The sequence below is a fragment of the Pogona vitticeps genome, chromosome 8 (assembly GCF_051106095.1).
Source record: "Pogona vitticeps strain Pit_001003342236 chromosome 8, PviZW2.1, whole genome shotgun sequence".
NCBI classification, from domain to species: Eukaryota; Metazoa; Chordata; class Lepidosauria; order Squamata; family Agamidae; genus Pogona; species Pogona vitticeps.
The window spans coordinates 4,318,940-4,331,970 of record NC_135790.1 but is presented as its reverse complement, the minus strand read 5'-3'; the positions used below and the strand labels follow the sequence as shown (position 1 = coordinate 4,331,970).

Genomic DNA, 13,031 nt, shown 5'->3' with positions numbered 1-13,031 from the left:
GTGGCTTCTTTTAAGGCACACTCCGAGTCCCCCTTCGGTGACGCACCAAGAACAGGCAAGGTTTACTTGTCCAAAGGACCACCCTCAGTGCTTGAACGTTTTTTTGGCTCTGAGTCCTTGGCGGCCAAAGCAAGGTCAGCTGTGGATCACCTGCTCCTGCAGGATGAGTCCCCCAGTCCCTAAAGGCCATGGGCCGCTCCTCCCTGCAAAGCACAGAGAGAGCTGGGCTAAGGCTGGACTGGGCTGGCTATCCACCCCGTCTGGCCAACCTGCCAGGGATTTCGAAATCTGTCGAAACAAGTTGTGTGCCTGTTTCTTGCAGCCGTGTGCTGAATGGAAGGCTTTCCAGCTAGACCCCCTCTCCCCTCCCCCTCCCCCCCCAAAAAGGGGTACGGTGCGTGGCTAAAGAGGGGGGCACAGCAGAAGCTGGCGGAGATGCTGGGAACTGGAGAGAAGGTTATTCCACGGCTGAACGTCTCAGCAAAGACATCAGTAGTGAATGGACACACACCACTGTTTAATATAGCCCCATGGAAAACGGAAGCAGCAGCAATTTTTATTGACGTACCTAAACCGAAATAAGTTTTAGAACATAATTTAAAAACAAAAACAAAAAACAGCAAAAGTAGCAAAATATATGATTTGTTGGGGATTTTCTTTTTTTATATAGCAACTGATACCTACCAGCCACTAGAAACTGACTACCCAAGTGATATTATCTCTGGTAACAACCAATTTTTTTTAAAAAAAGACATGTAAATATATAATTAATATTTATACATTTTGCAGCTATGTACATGAGATTTTTTTTTTTAGTTTGATCTCCGGAGCATGGATGTCCTCGGGCTGCCCTCCTTTCGCGTCGGTGCTCTGAAGAGGGGTTGCCGTACCTGGTGGTTGCTGGGTTTTGGTCAGGAAAGCATGAATTAAGGCCACAATCCTAGGCACCTTCCCCAGGAGTAAGCCCCCACCCGCCCGAAAACAGAGGGGTTTACTCCCGAGCGGAGAAGCCTAGGACTGTGCTGTAAGAGTACTGGAATGAGGAAGCTGTCACAGCGTGGGTTCGGGGATTGGGACCGCACACCAAGAACAACCAACGTGACTGCACACCTGGATTAAGACATTCCACTCTGCAGGTGGATCTGGAACGTCCAGGTGCTGCAGGCGTTACACCTCGGCTCTGCTGTTTTAGCTTATTGAGTTCTCACAGGTCGGCTTCCTTCTGGTGCAAGTAAGACAAGAGAAGGGGAAAAGTGTTCCCTGTTCACAGGAATGTTGTTCTTCTCAGGATCCTTCCTGGGGATGTGACCGGGTGTTGCTGTCTAGGGACCAGCCTCCAGTTTTCTTTTTTTGTCGAGGGTCACACGGGCCAAAAGGAAAAGAGGAGAGGCAGTGGGAAGGGGGAACAGAACAGCTCAACTTTAATCCTCAGGAAGTTATTGAATTCAATGTGCGGTTGGCCTTACAAACCCGTCTTCTGGAGGCGGAGGGCTTGCAAGAATGGCAAGCAGTGGAGAGAAGGGTGGCGGTTGGCGAGTTTGGTTACTCAGACTGGCATCTCTGCAGCCCGTCAATACTGGCGCTCCACCACCAGTCCAGCTGGAAAGGAAGTGCGCATCCCTATGCACGCACATTCATTTCATTCATGGACACATACACCCCACACTTGTATGCACAAAGGGCTCACAAAAGTCCCACAGAAGGGGCAGCATCAGCGGCGTTTCAGTCCGCCGTTGGCAAGCTGAGGCGGGTGCTTCGGCAGGCAAAGTTCGTCGGGAAGGGGGTCATGGGAAAACACAGAGTCCTCTCCTGAAGAACAGGTCGAGCTGCGGGTGTCTGGAAAACTGGGAGAATACTGGTCCAGTGGAATGGAGAGATCCAGGTATTCCTAGGAGAGTGAAAGAATCGTGAGGAATCGGGTACAGAGTGGAAGCTTGAGTAACAGCTGGCCTGCTCCAGGCTAGGAAATGGGAAGTCATGGAGAGAAAGTCATCTGAAGGAAATTATTATCAAAAGAGCTCCAGAGAGAAGATGGATCAGAAAGAAAGGACACCTGTTGAGCTACGGCTCCCAAAACTCTGGGATCTGGGAGTTATAGACCAGAAAATAACTCTGACCATCAAAATGACCTTCCATACAAATCTACCCAAAGTCCAAAGACTAGCGGACCTCAGAAAAGGAGGGAGCCAAAATGGAGTTGATTCTAATGCAGTGGTTCCAACCTTGCGTCCCCAGATGTTTTTGGATGACAGCTCTCGGAAATCCTGACCAGCACAGCTAGGAGGGAAGGCTTCTGTTTTAGTCCAAGAACACCTGAGGACATGAGGTTGGGAACGGTTGCCCTAATGGATATCTCGACCCAATGTGTCACACTGGAATCTCCACTTCGTCAACCTCTAGGAGACAAAGCCAAAAAGATGACTCTGCAGGATCTGAACCCACTGATTTCAAGTCCACGCTATTCCAAGACTGAGAACCTAGAAGCTGGATCCATAACTTAATCAGAAACAAAGAGAGATCTGAGATGAAGACAGAAGAATCCCCCTTATTCAGATTTTTTGGTCTTTGGAGCTTGGATTTTCTGTGACTTTTACCTGGTTAGAGGTCATGGCCAAGATTCTATCTAGGTCTTCTACCAGTTGTTTAAATGTGGGTCTCTGGGAGGGGACGGCATGCCAGCAGTCTCGCATCATCATGTATCTGGAAAGAGAGAACGTGGAATGAGCTCATGTCCGCAGGCAACACTCCAGTTAGGGTTTCCAAACAGAAGGAAAAAGGGAAGAATAGAGGAGGACAAAAGATGTATCAAAAGCATGAATTGGAAAGAAGACCAAGAATCTCCATTGCCATTCATGAGCCCCAGATTCAAGTCCAGCGTTTTGTCCCTTGCATATATTACAGCCCTGCTTGTTTTCGTACATTGTAATGACATGACCCTGCCCCTCTTCTGTTTTCAAGGGGTCGCCATCCGTTTACTTTCTCAGCTCGCCATTTGCACGGTGGGGAACTGAACTCCCAACCGTTGTGTCCGCAGCCAGGTACCTAAACCACTGAGCTATCCAGCCAGCAGTTCCTATATACTTTTTAGAAATTACAAAAAAAACCCAACCACTGTCAATTCGTGACAGTAGACAGATGTACAAACAACCAACAGGCTTAATTAACCAAGACTTTCCAAGACACTAAAGACTAGTAAAAGTTTTGCTACCAACTTTCAGAATAATTATTAAAGGCTATACAGTACACGAGACAGGAATGTAACCCGAAACAGGTATCTAGCCTTCTTGACCGTTGGGTTTCTGCCTAGGCCAACCACGGACACCACAATGCCCACAGTGTCCTTATGGGAGCTTATGGAGATGCTCGCTAGTTTGCGTGTTGCATGAGCTGTTTCTCAGGACTGAGCACCGATCCTTCTCATGAACTGGGGGGGGGAAGGGAGGGGACCCCTTGACGACAGCCATTGGCGGAACTGGGCAGAACAACAAGGGGAAGGGGTGGAGGTTGGTTTGTTCAGTACAAAAGACGATGCGAGTTCCCGATGCGGCAACCTTACCCCTGGGTCAGTTTGGGATACTCTCCTGCTGAGAAACACACAAATACAGAGGAAAGGAGTCTTGGTTGATTATCACGCACAGCTTTGAGCAAGGCTGGGAAAATAATGCTGAACTGCTGCCAGTCACTGTAATCGGCATCTGCCAGTCAGCAGGGGTTCTGCTCTGTCCCGCCGGGCTGCCGAGCTCGACAGAGCTTTGAACATGGGCTCTCGGTCTCTCTCTCTCTCTCTCTCTCTCTCCATCTTGGCGATGAAATCATCCCAGAAGAACTCATGTTAGAAAGAGGCCGGCCCTTGGGCACAAAGCACAGGTCACCCGGCTTCACACGCCCTCGCAGTGGGAGGTCCAAACATAAAGGGAAGCAGGACCTTCGCCGTCGTAGCCCCGAGGCTCTGGGAGGGTTTGTTAACAACCAACATCCCATTTGGCAAAAGGCTAGGAAAATAAAGACCATCTGTTTGCTGAGCATCAAGGGCGGGGAGCTCTCTTGTGTTTACTTATGACGTTCTTGGGCAGGATGTCAACTCTGAATGGTTGAATCTGGATGCTGATCAAACCACATGCATTTGAAGTCTAGAGCCACGACCCTGCCTTCCACTCCTGCAAGAGGCGCCGACACTCACAGTTCGTTGGTGCAATTGCTGGGCTTGTCCATCCGATGCCCCTCTTTCAGCAGCTTGAAAAGCTCTTCCACGGGGACTCCCGGGTACGGCGATCCACCCAAAGTGAAGATCTCCCACAGCAGAACACCGAAGGACCATCTGGTGCAAGAGCAAAGACAGGACATGTTAAGCCACGCAAAAAAAGAGATGCCCATGCAGATGGACAGGGCTCTGACATCTGATACAGCACTGTGCAGGAGATACTTAAATATACGGTGTGTGTATTCTTTCTTGTGGTGCAGTGGTTAAACTGCAGTCCTGCAGTCAAGACTCTGCTCACAACTTGAGTTTGATCCCAATGGGCTGAGCTAGCTGGCTCGAGGTTGACTCAGTCTTTCATCCCTCCAGGGTCACTAAATTTAGTACAGTGGTGCCTCGCATAGCGACGATAATCGGTGCAGCAAAAATAGCTGCAAAGCAATTTCGTCGCTATGCGATTTTAAAAAGCCCATAGGAATGCATTGAAACCCCTTCAATGTGTTCCTATGGGCTTAAAACTCACCTTAAAGCGAAAATCCTCCATACGGCCACCATTTTCGCTGCCCGGTAAGTGAGGAATCGGCACGAAAACACAGCGGGGGGACATTTTGTTTACCCAGTGGCCATTCTGGAACCACCGATCAGCTGTTAAAAAATCATCGCTTTGCGATGATCGGTAAGTGAAACAGGGTACCAATCATCGCAAAGCGATTTCCCCCCATAGGGAACATCGCAATGCAATCGCAAAAACGATCGCAAAATCTTCGTCACTATGCGGTTTTGTCATTAAACGGGGTGCCCGTTAAGCGAGGCACCACTGTACCTAGGTTGCTGGTGGAGGTGAAATGTGGAGCTTGCAGAAATCATATACTACCCAGAGAGAGCTTTTAGCACTATGGGGTAGCTTATAAGCATGACTTCCTCAGCTCATCTAGCACACAGTGGCTCTCAATCTTGGGTAACACAGGTGTTCTTGACCTATAACTCCCAGAAGCCTTCATCACCAGCTGTGCTAGCCAGGGTTTCTGGGAGTTGCAGTCCAAGAACACTGGGGTTACCCAAGGTTGGGGAATGACGGTTCTAGCATCAACCTCCCCTCTTAAAAACACAAGGGGTGGGGGGAAAGGCAGGAGCATATCTCGCCTCCTTAAACAACTCACTGCATTCCTCCCCTCCTCTTCATCAGAATGACACGTTCTCCACTTGGTAGAGGTCATCCTAATTTTTAAATCTGTATTTTAAAATTCCCTGCCTTTCCAGTCAACTTCATATTCTTTCTCTTTGCCCCCATCTCTCCTCAGAGAACCAATTCCTAGCCCTTCCTTCCTTCCTTCCTTCCTTCCTTCCTTCCTTCCTTCCTTCCTTCCTTCCTTCCTTCCTTCCTTCCTTCCTTCCTTCCTTCCTTCCTTCCTTCCTTCCTTCCTTCCTTCCTTCAACTTTTATCCTGCCCATCTCACTGCCAAGGTCACTCTGGGCAGTTTATTAGGAATTAAAGAGAACAGTTTCATACTATCCATGTTGTGCACCACTCTGGGCTGTGTGTGTCTCTCTTTGCGCCTAAAAGATAAAAATGGAAGCCACAAAAGGTTGTAACCTAAAATGCTGAGAAGCAAGAACAACGGCTAAGCAGTTTCCTGACTGTGATTATACCGTCCCTGCTGAGGATCGTCTGGGTCAGGAGAGCCAGCTCTTGTTTAGAAGAGCAGCCAGCGACTTTCTTAGGAGGAGCTTACAAGACTGAAATGAGGGGGACAGTCCTGCCCTCTCTTATGCCATGGTGCTTTCTATTCCACAATAAACTATCAAGTCACCTTGGGGTTCTGGATAGATTTTCTCCTTCCTTCATGAGCTGCTCCAATAAGCTTTTGGTTTTTTGCTTTGTTTTGTTTTGTTTAAGTTCTTGTGGAAGGGAAAGTGCAGATCCTGCCCACAACGAGCTTAAAAGCACCAGAGCGTGAAACTCACAGAACAGCGGATGACCCAAGACGGGTAATAAGGATGGAGCTGGCCGTAGGCGTCAGACAAACCCCGCTTACCGATAGCGCAGGCTCAACATACTGTCCCTGCTTATACTAATTAGCATTTCATTAAGCTAAGATGAATCACATCTGGTCTATTTCACCACTGGGGATAATATCCATGATACCAGGCTTAATTGGAGATGCCAGGAGGCTGAAGGGGCTGCCATTTGCACACAGAGGGGGAGGAGGGGGCAGAAAGCAGTAAAGAATAAACCAGCAAACACACCAATAAGCAGAAGGAGACATACATTGGGTTTGGGGAGGACAAATCAGCAGATGACTTTAATTACTGTCATCACCATCATCTTAGATACTGGTAAAGCAACTCCGGGCAGTGCTCTTTCTCTGGACCCTTCCACGCTTCCCGAGACTCCCATCCAGAGATGGACCCCATCAGTGGGCGAAGCAGGTGGCCGCTGGGGGCCGGAGGGCCCTTTGCTGAACAACAGGGCACAGGCTTCAGTCTTGGCATTGCCAGTCTCAGAATGGTAGCCGGGCTGGAAAAGAAGTCCGTGCGACGTCTAATGGGGCGGGATGAGAGGCCGTGGAGGCTAGACGGCTGAACGGATGCACTTGCCGAAGCCGCCCTGCTATGAAGCAGCCGTAGATACTCACACATCGCTCTGATGGGTGTATATCCTGTCGAACAGAGCCTCGGGGGCCATCCACTTGACCGGCAAGCGACCCTACAATGCAAGGAAGACCACGGCATCAATCCAAAGCTGTGGAGGAAAGGGGTAGCCCCAAGGGGCTGGGTGGGAAGAATGCAAAAGGTAACGTAATAGGAAATAAAAACAAAGAGGTGGGGGAACATCTGGATGCAGCTGATCGCTTAAAGGCTCCCCATCTGTTGCAAGCTTGTCCCACGAAACCAGTGTTAGAATGCACTGATTATGCTTAATGAAGATTTCTCATTTTTAACTTAGGAAGGAAAACGTCCTGCAGGTCAAACTGGGTAGGGACCTCAGAGGGTGTTTGGTTTTCCCTAGCACTATGCAGCTTGTTGAACATGCTCAAGTCTCTTAAGAGTGATGTGTTCATCGTCATCTAAGAACTGCAGAGCTGGAAGTTACCCGATGGATCATTGAGTCTAGACCCTGTCAAGGAGGCCCAGCGGGGAATCGAACCCCCAATCTCAGGCTCTACAGCCAGAGGCCGAAACTACTGAGCTAGCCAGCAGCTCCACAGGTGCCTTTCTACAGGCACACTTTAGAACCAGAAAGAGTTGCTTTTTGAAGACCCTCAGACAGAAGAAAGCAATAAGACGAAGGTCATATAAAAGCACACAACAGTACTTACTCTTGAAAATACAGTCTATTCATTTCAGGACGTAAGAAGTTACATAGCACGTTCTTGTAAAGCACCTTTACTATTTTAAAAAGGAATCTGCTGAAATCCTAGACACTTCAGCTGCTATACTAGCTGGAGAGTTTTGATGGGCTGGTAGGAGAAACCTGCAATAATCACTAATCAACTTAAAAATACAACACCATGGCGCAGGCTTGCTTAAAGCCAGTCATGTACCCATCAAATTGAATTAAAGCACGTTGTTCTTTGGCACCACGTATCCTTGTTCAATGAGCAGTTTAAAACTGCTGCCGAAAGAACAGCTTTAGCTCTGTCTTCAATCCTCCCTGGGCAGAATGTGTGCAGAATAATTTAGATCTACCTCTGTGTATATTGTCCGAATAGGTGTCAGCCTGGTTTCAGTTCAGAGAGGAACAGAGGGCACTTCTTTACAGGTTCCCCAAACTGACTTACAAGGTCTGTATTCTGTGGTTTTGGGGATGAGGTGCACTTGTATGGCATGATTGCTCTGAGGCTGTGGTGCATAACTCAACAAAGCATCTAGTGCCAATCAATGATGCAGACCGGAAGATGTTTATTGTTCCCTCCTGCTGCTCTTACCACATTCATGTATGAAAGGCTAGTTCTGCAGAACCCACGGATCTGAGAGAAGACACCCCATCATTTACAGGGTGATCTGCCATGTGGCATGAAGTTACCTGGGTTGCACAAAGGTAAGGAGGCCTGAGTGTAGTCCATCTCTGGATGGCAGGCCGTCTGGGGAGGTAACTCCCTTTACACACCTTTGGAGCTTCTCCTCCAGAAAAGAGGCAAGATAAAGGCAAGTTTCCTCGTTTTACTACACCTTGGCTTCATCGATCACAAAACTTACACTGATGAAGACGGGGGGACATGTATCAGCATGGGTGTCGCAATTTATTTGTATCTGCTAATAAAAAGGTGCTGCAGAATGCTCCATTTTGAAACAGAAACTATTCATCACCACACTGGGAAACGAGGACAATTCCGTGTGCTGAGTTTTGCACCCACCGGTGTTTCTTCCCACTCTCTGTGATGGGTCGAAGCGAAGCAGAGTATGGAAATTAAGCTCATCAACACACATCTTCTTAAGCAGCACAACTTCCTGATGCCAGGAATCTAACTTTATTTGCCACAGACATAATTACATGTACCCTGCACACTTTCTGGGGAGGTAAGAGCGCTAAAGGTATAATTTTTAGGCAGCCTATTCTCTTGGTGCTGGAAGATGCAAATCTACAGAAAGCTTACACCAAAATTTCCATCCCTGTCGGTCCACCATGCGATGATCTTAGTAGAACATTGCACAGCCTGGGCCCCTGATGGTCGGAGCTCAGCATAATGAGATTCCCTCCATTGGGCTTGCCACTCACATTTGTTGTCTTCTTGTAATAATCTATGTGATGGATATCTCGAGCCAGGCCAAAATCGGCGATCTTCATCACGTTGTCATCAGTCACCAGAACATTCCTGGCAGCCAAATCTCGGTGGATACACTGTGGAAGAGACACAGTCTGTTCAGGGACCTTAAAGAACAAATCAGCCCAAAGAAGCCTTACATGAGATCCTTTCTTGGCGAGCAACAGGGATGAAATGCTTTAAAAAGGGGGTAAATGAATGAAGCATAGAGATTTCACTGCATCAAGCAGGATACAAGTACCGTAAATACATGAATAGTGGGCACCACACCAAAAAAGCAACAATCCATACCAAGATAATCTCAATACTATTAAACACATACTATTAAACCCAAACAATTCTGTACAGCAGGGGCAGGCCCGGTGGCCCGTGAGCTACATGTGTTGCCTGCCCCTACCACACAGAACTGGTGCTGTGGCCTCAGATTTTGAATGCCAAGAGTCTTCTGACTTCTATCCCTAACTACCACATTTGCATTTTAGTCTGCATTTCCACAGAAATCCGCACAGGCTCGTTATGATTAATAGCAATAATAAAAGTTAATAATAATATCTAATTGACGATAACAATAGCAAAAACTTGCTTAGAGTGGCAAGTCTAATTACATGTGCCCATAGCAAAGGAATTGGGTTTTTTTTTTTTAAAAAAAACATGCGTGTTATAAGAAAATGCAGCATCCAAATGTCAGCAGAGCCTTCCTGCTTTCTTTGTACCGGTAGATGTGGAGAAGTTACTAGAATCATAATATGCTGGGTTTTTAATTTTTACAAAAACCTGTGTTAGATAAGTTCCTTAAATTATATACATTGCCCAGAATTCTACTAGTGTTTGCCTAAGGTCTGTGTAACTTTACCGCAGCTAATTGTGACTAACTGGCAGCACTTCTCATAGTTGCATGCTTTGTCACATGCCTGACTGCTCAATTGACCTCTTGTCAATTAGCTGGAAACCTGACATGAAGTCCCGCGGGGTTCCAGACGTATTTTGGACAGCTCTCATACTTTTCTCTGGACAGTTTGTTCCCTTTATTAAGATTTCTGGCTATTCTTTACGTTTCCTTCCCGTTGGGATTTCTCACCTTTTTGGAGGCAAGGTATTCCATGCCCCTGGCAACTTGGTACGCGCAGGACACCAGGTCTTTGAAGGACAGCTGCTCCTCCGGGAGGTGGGTGGGATTGTAGCAGTATTCCATGCCTGGGGGCCGCCGAGCCTGTAGATATTCCCTCAGGTTCCCTTTGGAAGCATATTCCACGATCACATAGAGTGGACCTGATAAAGAGAACAAAGCAGGGCCTTACTTCAGAAAACAGTGCAGTCTTCGTCCTAGTACAGTCTGTCTGGGCATTTCCAGTACCTAACTGAATGGGGCCCATTTTGGGTGCTGTCCCCTGCCAGGCAGTAGAGACAATTGGTACTCGACTACAGAATTGGTATTCAATACAGTGGTGCCTCGCACAACGAGCGCCCCGTAGAGCGATGAATTCGCTCTACGGGGATGTTTTTCGATCGCTAATGCAATCGCAGAGTGACGGCCCCAATGGGCGAAAATCGCAGAGCGAAGGTCGGTAAGCGGTTTGCTTACCGACCTTCGCTTTGCGACCCGCTGATCAGCTGTTCCGCGGCTACAAAATGGCCGCCGGAAGCCCCAAAATGGCCGCGCGCAGCGTTTTCGCGCCCTCGTTAAGCGAGGGGAGGGCGCAAAAACGGCTACCGACCATAGAGGAACATCGCTGTACGGTGAGTAAATCAGCTGATTGGAATGCATTAAACTAAGTTTAATGCATTCCAATGGGTTTTTTCTTTCCGTACAGTGATGTTTCACACAGCGAGGGTTAATCTGGAACGGACTAACCTCGCTGTGTGAGGCACCACTGTACTACAAATGAGTGCCACTGTGTGTGTCTTGAGCTGGCCACCCATGTAGAACTTCTTCCATTTGACCTTGGAATTTGGCTTCGCCTACCTTCATGGCCTTAGCTCTATGGCACCACCTCTGCTGGGCCTTCTATGAAGTCAAGGGAGAAGCACCCTGCATAGGGCTCATGTTTGTCACGAAAAAGATGGGAAAGAATTCTGCTTTGCTCACATTTCAATGAACCCTATTCTGCATTTCCTGAACCGAAATACAATTAGCCTTTGATTTCTACAAGTCTCCAAATTGTGCAGCATGGATTTATTAAAAATGCCTACATTATAGGAAAGTGCCTCAATACAGCAGTGGCCCCCAATCTTGGATAACCCCAGGAGTTTTCGGGTTGCAACTTCCAGAAGTCTTCACCACCAGCTGTGTTGTCGGCGGTTTCTGGGAGCTGCAGTCCGAGAACACTTGGGTTACTCAAGGTTGGCACCACTGCAGTACAGCATAGCTTGGAGGAAAACATGTCAAATGCATAGTTAGGCACAGTAGCACACAAAAAACCTTGTGCACACAAATCAGTGTACACAGATCTTTGTGCACACAGAAAGCCATCCAATTTTTCAGGAGAGCTTTACAAAAAGTACAAATCGATGTAGTCATGGCACAGGGTGAATCTGGGCTCGATGAAGTGGGAACTTCACCAGACAGGCTATATCACACAAACACTTCTTTCACTGTTTTTGCTTTTCTAAGCACTTTGGGAATAACAAGAGATGCTGTAGTGCCCCGTTTCCTTCCTTCCTGCTTATGATTGCACAGGTAGCATTAAAATGCAAGAAGCTGCTACCTCACTAGCTCAAGATTGCCCATAGTCACTGGCAGCAGTTTTCCAGGGTCTCCGGGAGATAAAGCTTTTTCACATTACCTGCTAACAGACCCTTTTAGCTGAAGACATCAGGAATTGTATTTTGGTCTTCCACATGCAAAGCAAATGCTCTACCACTGAGCTACAGTCACCACCGTATAAGCAGGTGTGCCAAATCCTTACCGTCTTGAGTACAAGCTCCAAGGAGGTTGATAATGTTCTTGTGCTTGCCGATCATCTTCATCATCTCCATTTCAGAGATCAGATCAGATAGATCCTTCTCTGTGGCATCAGCTGGAAGAAGGGGGAAAAACAGACAACTCCTGGTGAGTCAGGATTAATAATACTAAGTGTGTGCCGTCAAGCCAATTCTGACTTATGGTGACCTTTTCAGGGTTTTCTTGGTAGAGAGTACTCAGAAGTGTTTTACCCTTCCTTTCTTCTGGGAGCATCTTAAGACTGCACAACTTGCCCAAGGCTACACAGGCTGGTTTTGCTCCCAGGAGGCACAGGGGGAATCAAACTCTCAACCTCCGGCACTGCAGCCAGATATCTAAAGCACTGAGCTATTGAGCCAGCTTATATAATATGCTGTCAAGTCAACTCTGAGTTATGGTGACCATTTTCAGGGTTTTCTAGGCAGAGAATACACAGAAGTGCATTACCCTTCCCTTCCTCTAGGGGCAACCTTGGGACTGTGTGCAGTTTGCCCAAGGCCACCCAGGCTGGCTCTTCTCCCAAGAGGCACAAATGGGGAATAGAACTCCTAACCTCTTAGAAGGTTGAGACTCCCATAGCAGAGCAGAAGAGAAACAGCACAGAATGCATTTTTAACGTAGCTGCTGACGGGGAGAGAAGCAGAAACTTGTGCCGATTCCAACAGTTCCACTCTAGTTGGATCTAACGTTGGTCCCGACCAGAATGGACAATTACACTGACACCACAGACTCAAGGCCCCTGACACTGTTTGTCTCTCAACAGCGAACCAGCAGCAAACGGGGAAGGCCACTCTTTTGAATTTAGGAGGGACATGGAAGAGAAGCCCTTTTCGACGGGATTACTTACACTTGAGCATTTTCACGGCCACTTTAGTTACTCGGTTCGGCTTGTCTTTGTCGAGCCCGATGGCTTCAGCAAGGACCACCTGTCCGAAGCAGCCTTCCCCCAAGGGTTTGCCTAGAATCAGCCTAGAAGGGAGGAAGGCAGGCAGGTTGCAATTACAGAGATGGGAGCATTCATGTCAATGAAGATGCCAATTCTGTTGCAATGTTCTGTTTAAGCGGAGGCGATTCAAAGCTTTTCCCATCCCTGTGTGTCTAATCATGTTGGCTGCAGACCCAACAA

General features: G+C 47.7%; 1 protein-coding gene across 7 annotated transcripts in view; it reads right to left on the bottom strand.

Annotated features, from left to right (window-relative positions):
* Positions 1-516: 516 nt before the first annotated feature.
* FGFR1 (fibroblast growth factor receptor 1) overlaps positions 517-13,031 on the bottom strand; it is a 102,769-nt gene continuing 90,254 nt past the window's right edge. For all 7 annotated transcript variants that reach the window (XM_078379656.1, XM_072978868.2, XM_072978870.2 and 4 more), the window contains 8 exons: positions 12,753-12,874; positions 11,871-11,981; positions 10,043-10,233; positions 8,919-9,041; positions 6,835-6,905; positions 4,181-4,318; positions 2,595-2,700; positions 517-1,888 (listed from right to left, as the gene is read on the bottom strand). In XM_078379656.1, the coding sequence (XP_078235782.1) occupies positions 1,712-1,888; positions 2,595-2,700; positions 4,181-4,318; positions 6,835-6,905; positions 8,919-9,041; positions 10,043-10,233; positions 11,871-11,981; positions 12,753-12,874 (1,039 nt within the window). In that variant the 3' untranslated portion in view covers positions 517-1,711. The remainder of the gene's footprint in view (positions 1,889-2,594; positions 2,701-4,180; positions 4,319-6,834; positions 6,906-8,918; positions 9,042-10,042; positions 10,234-11,870; positions 11,982-12,752; positions 12,875-13,031) is intronic.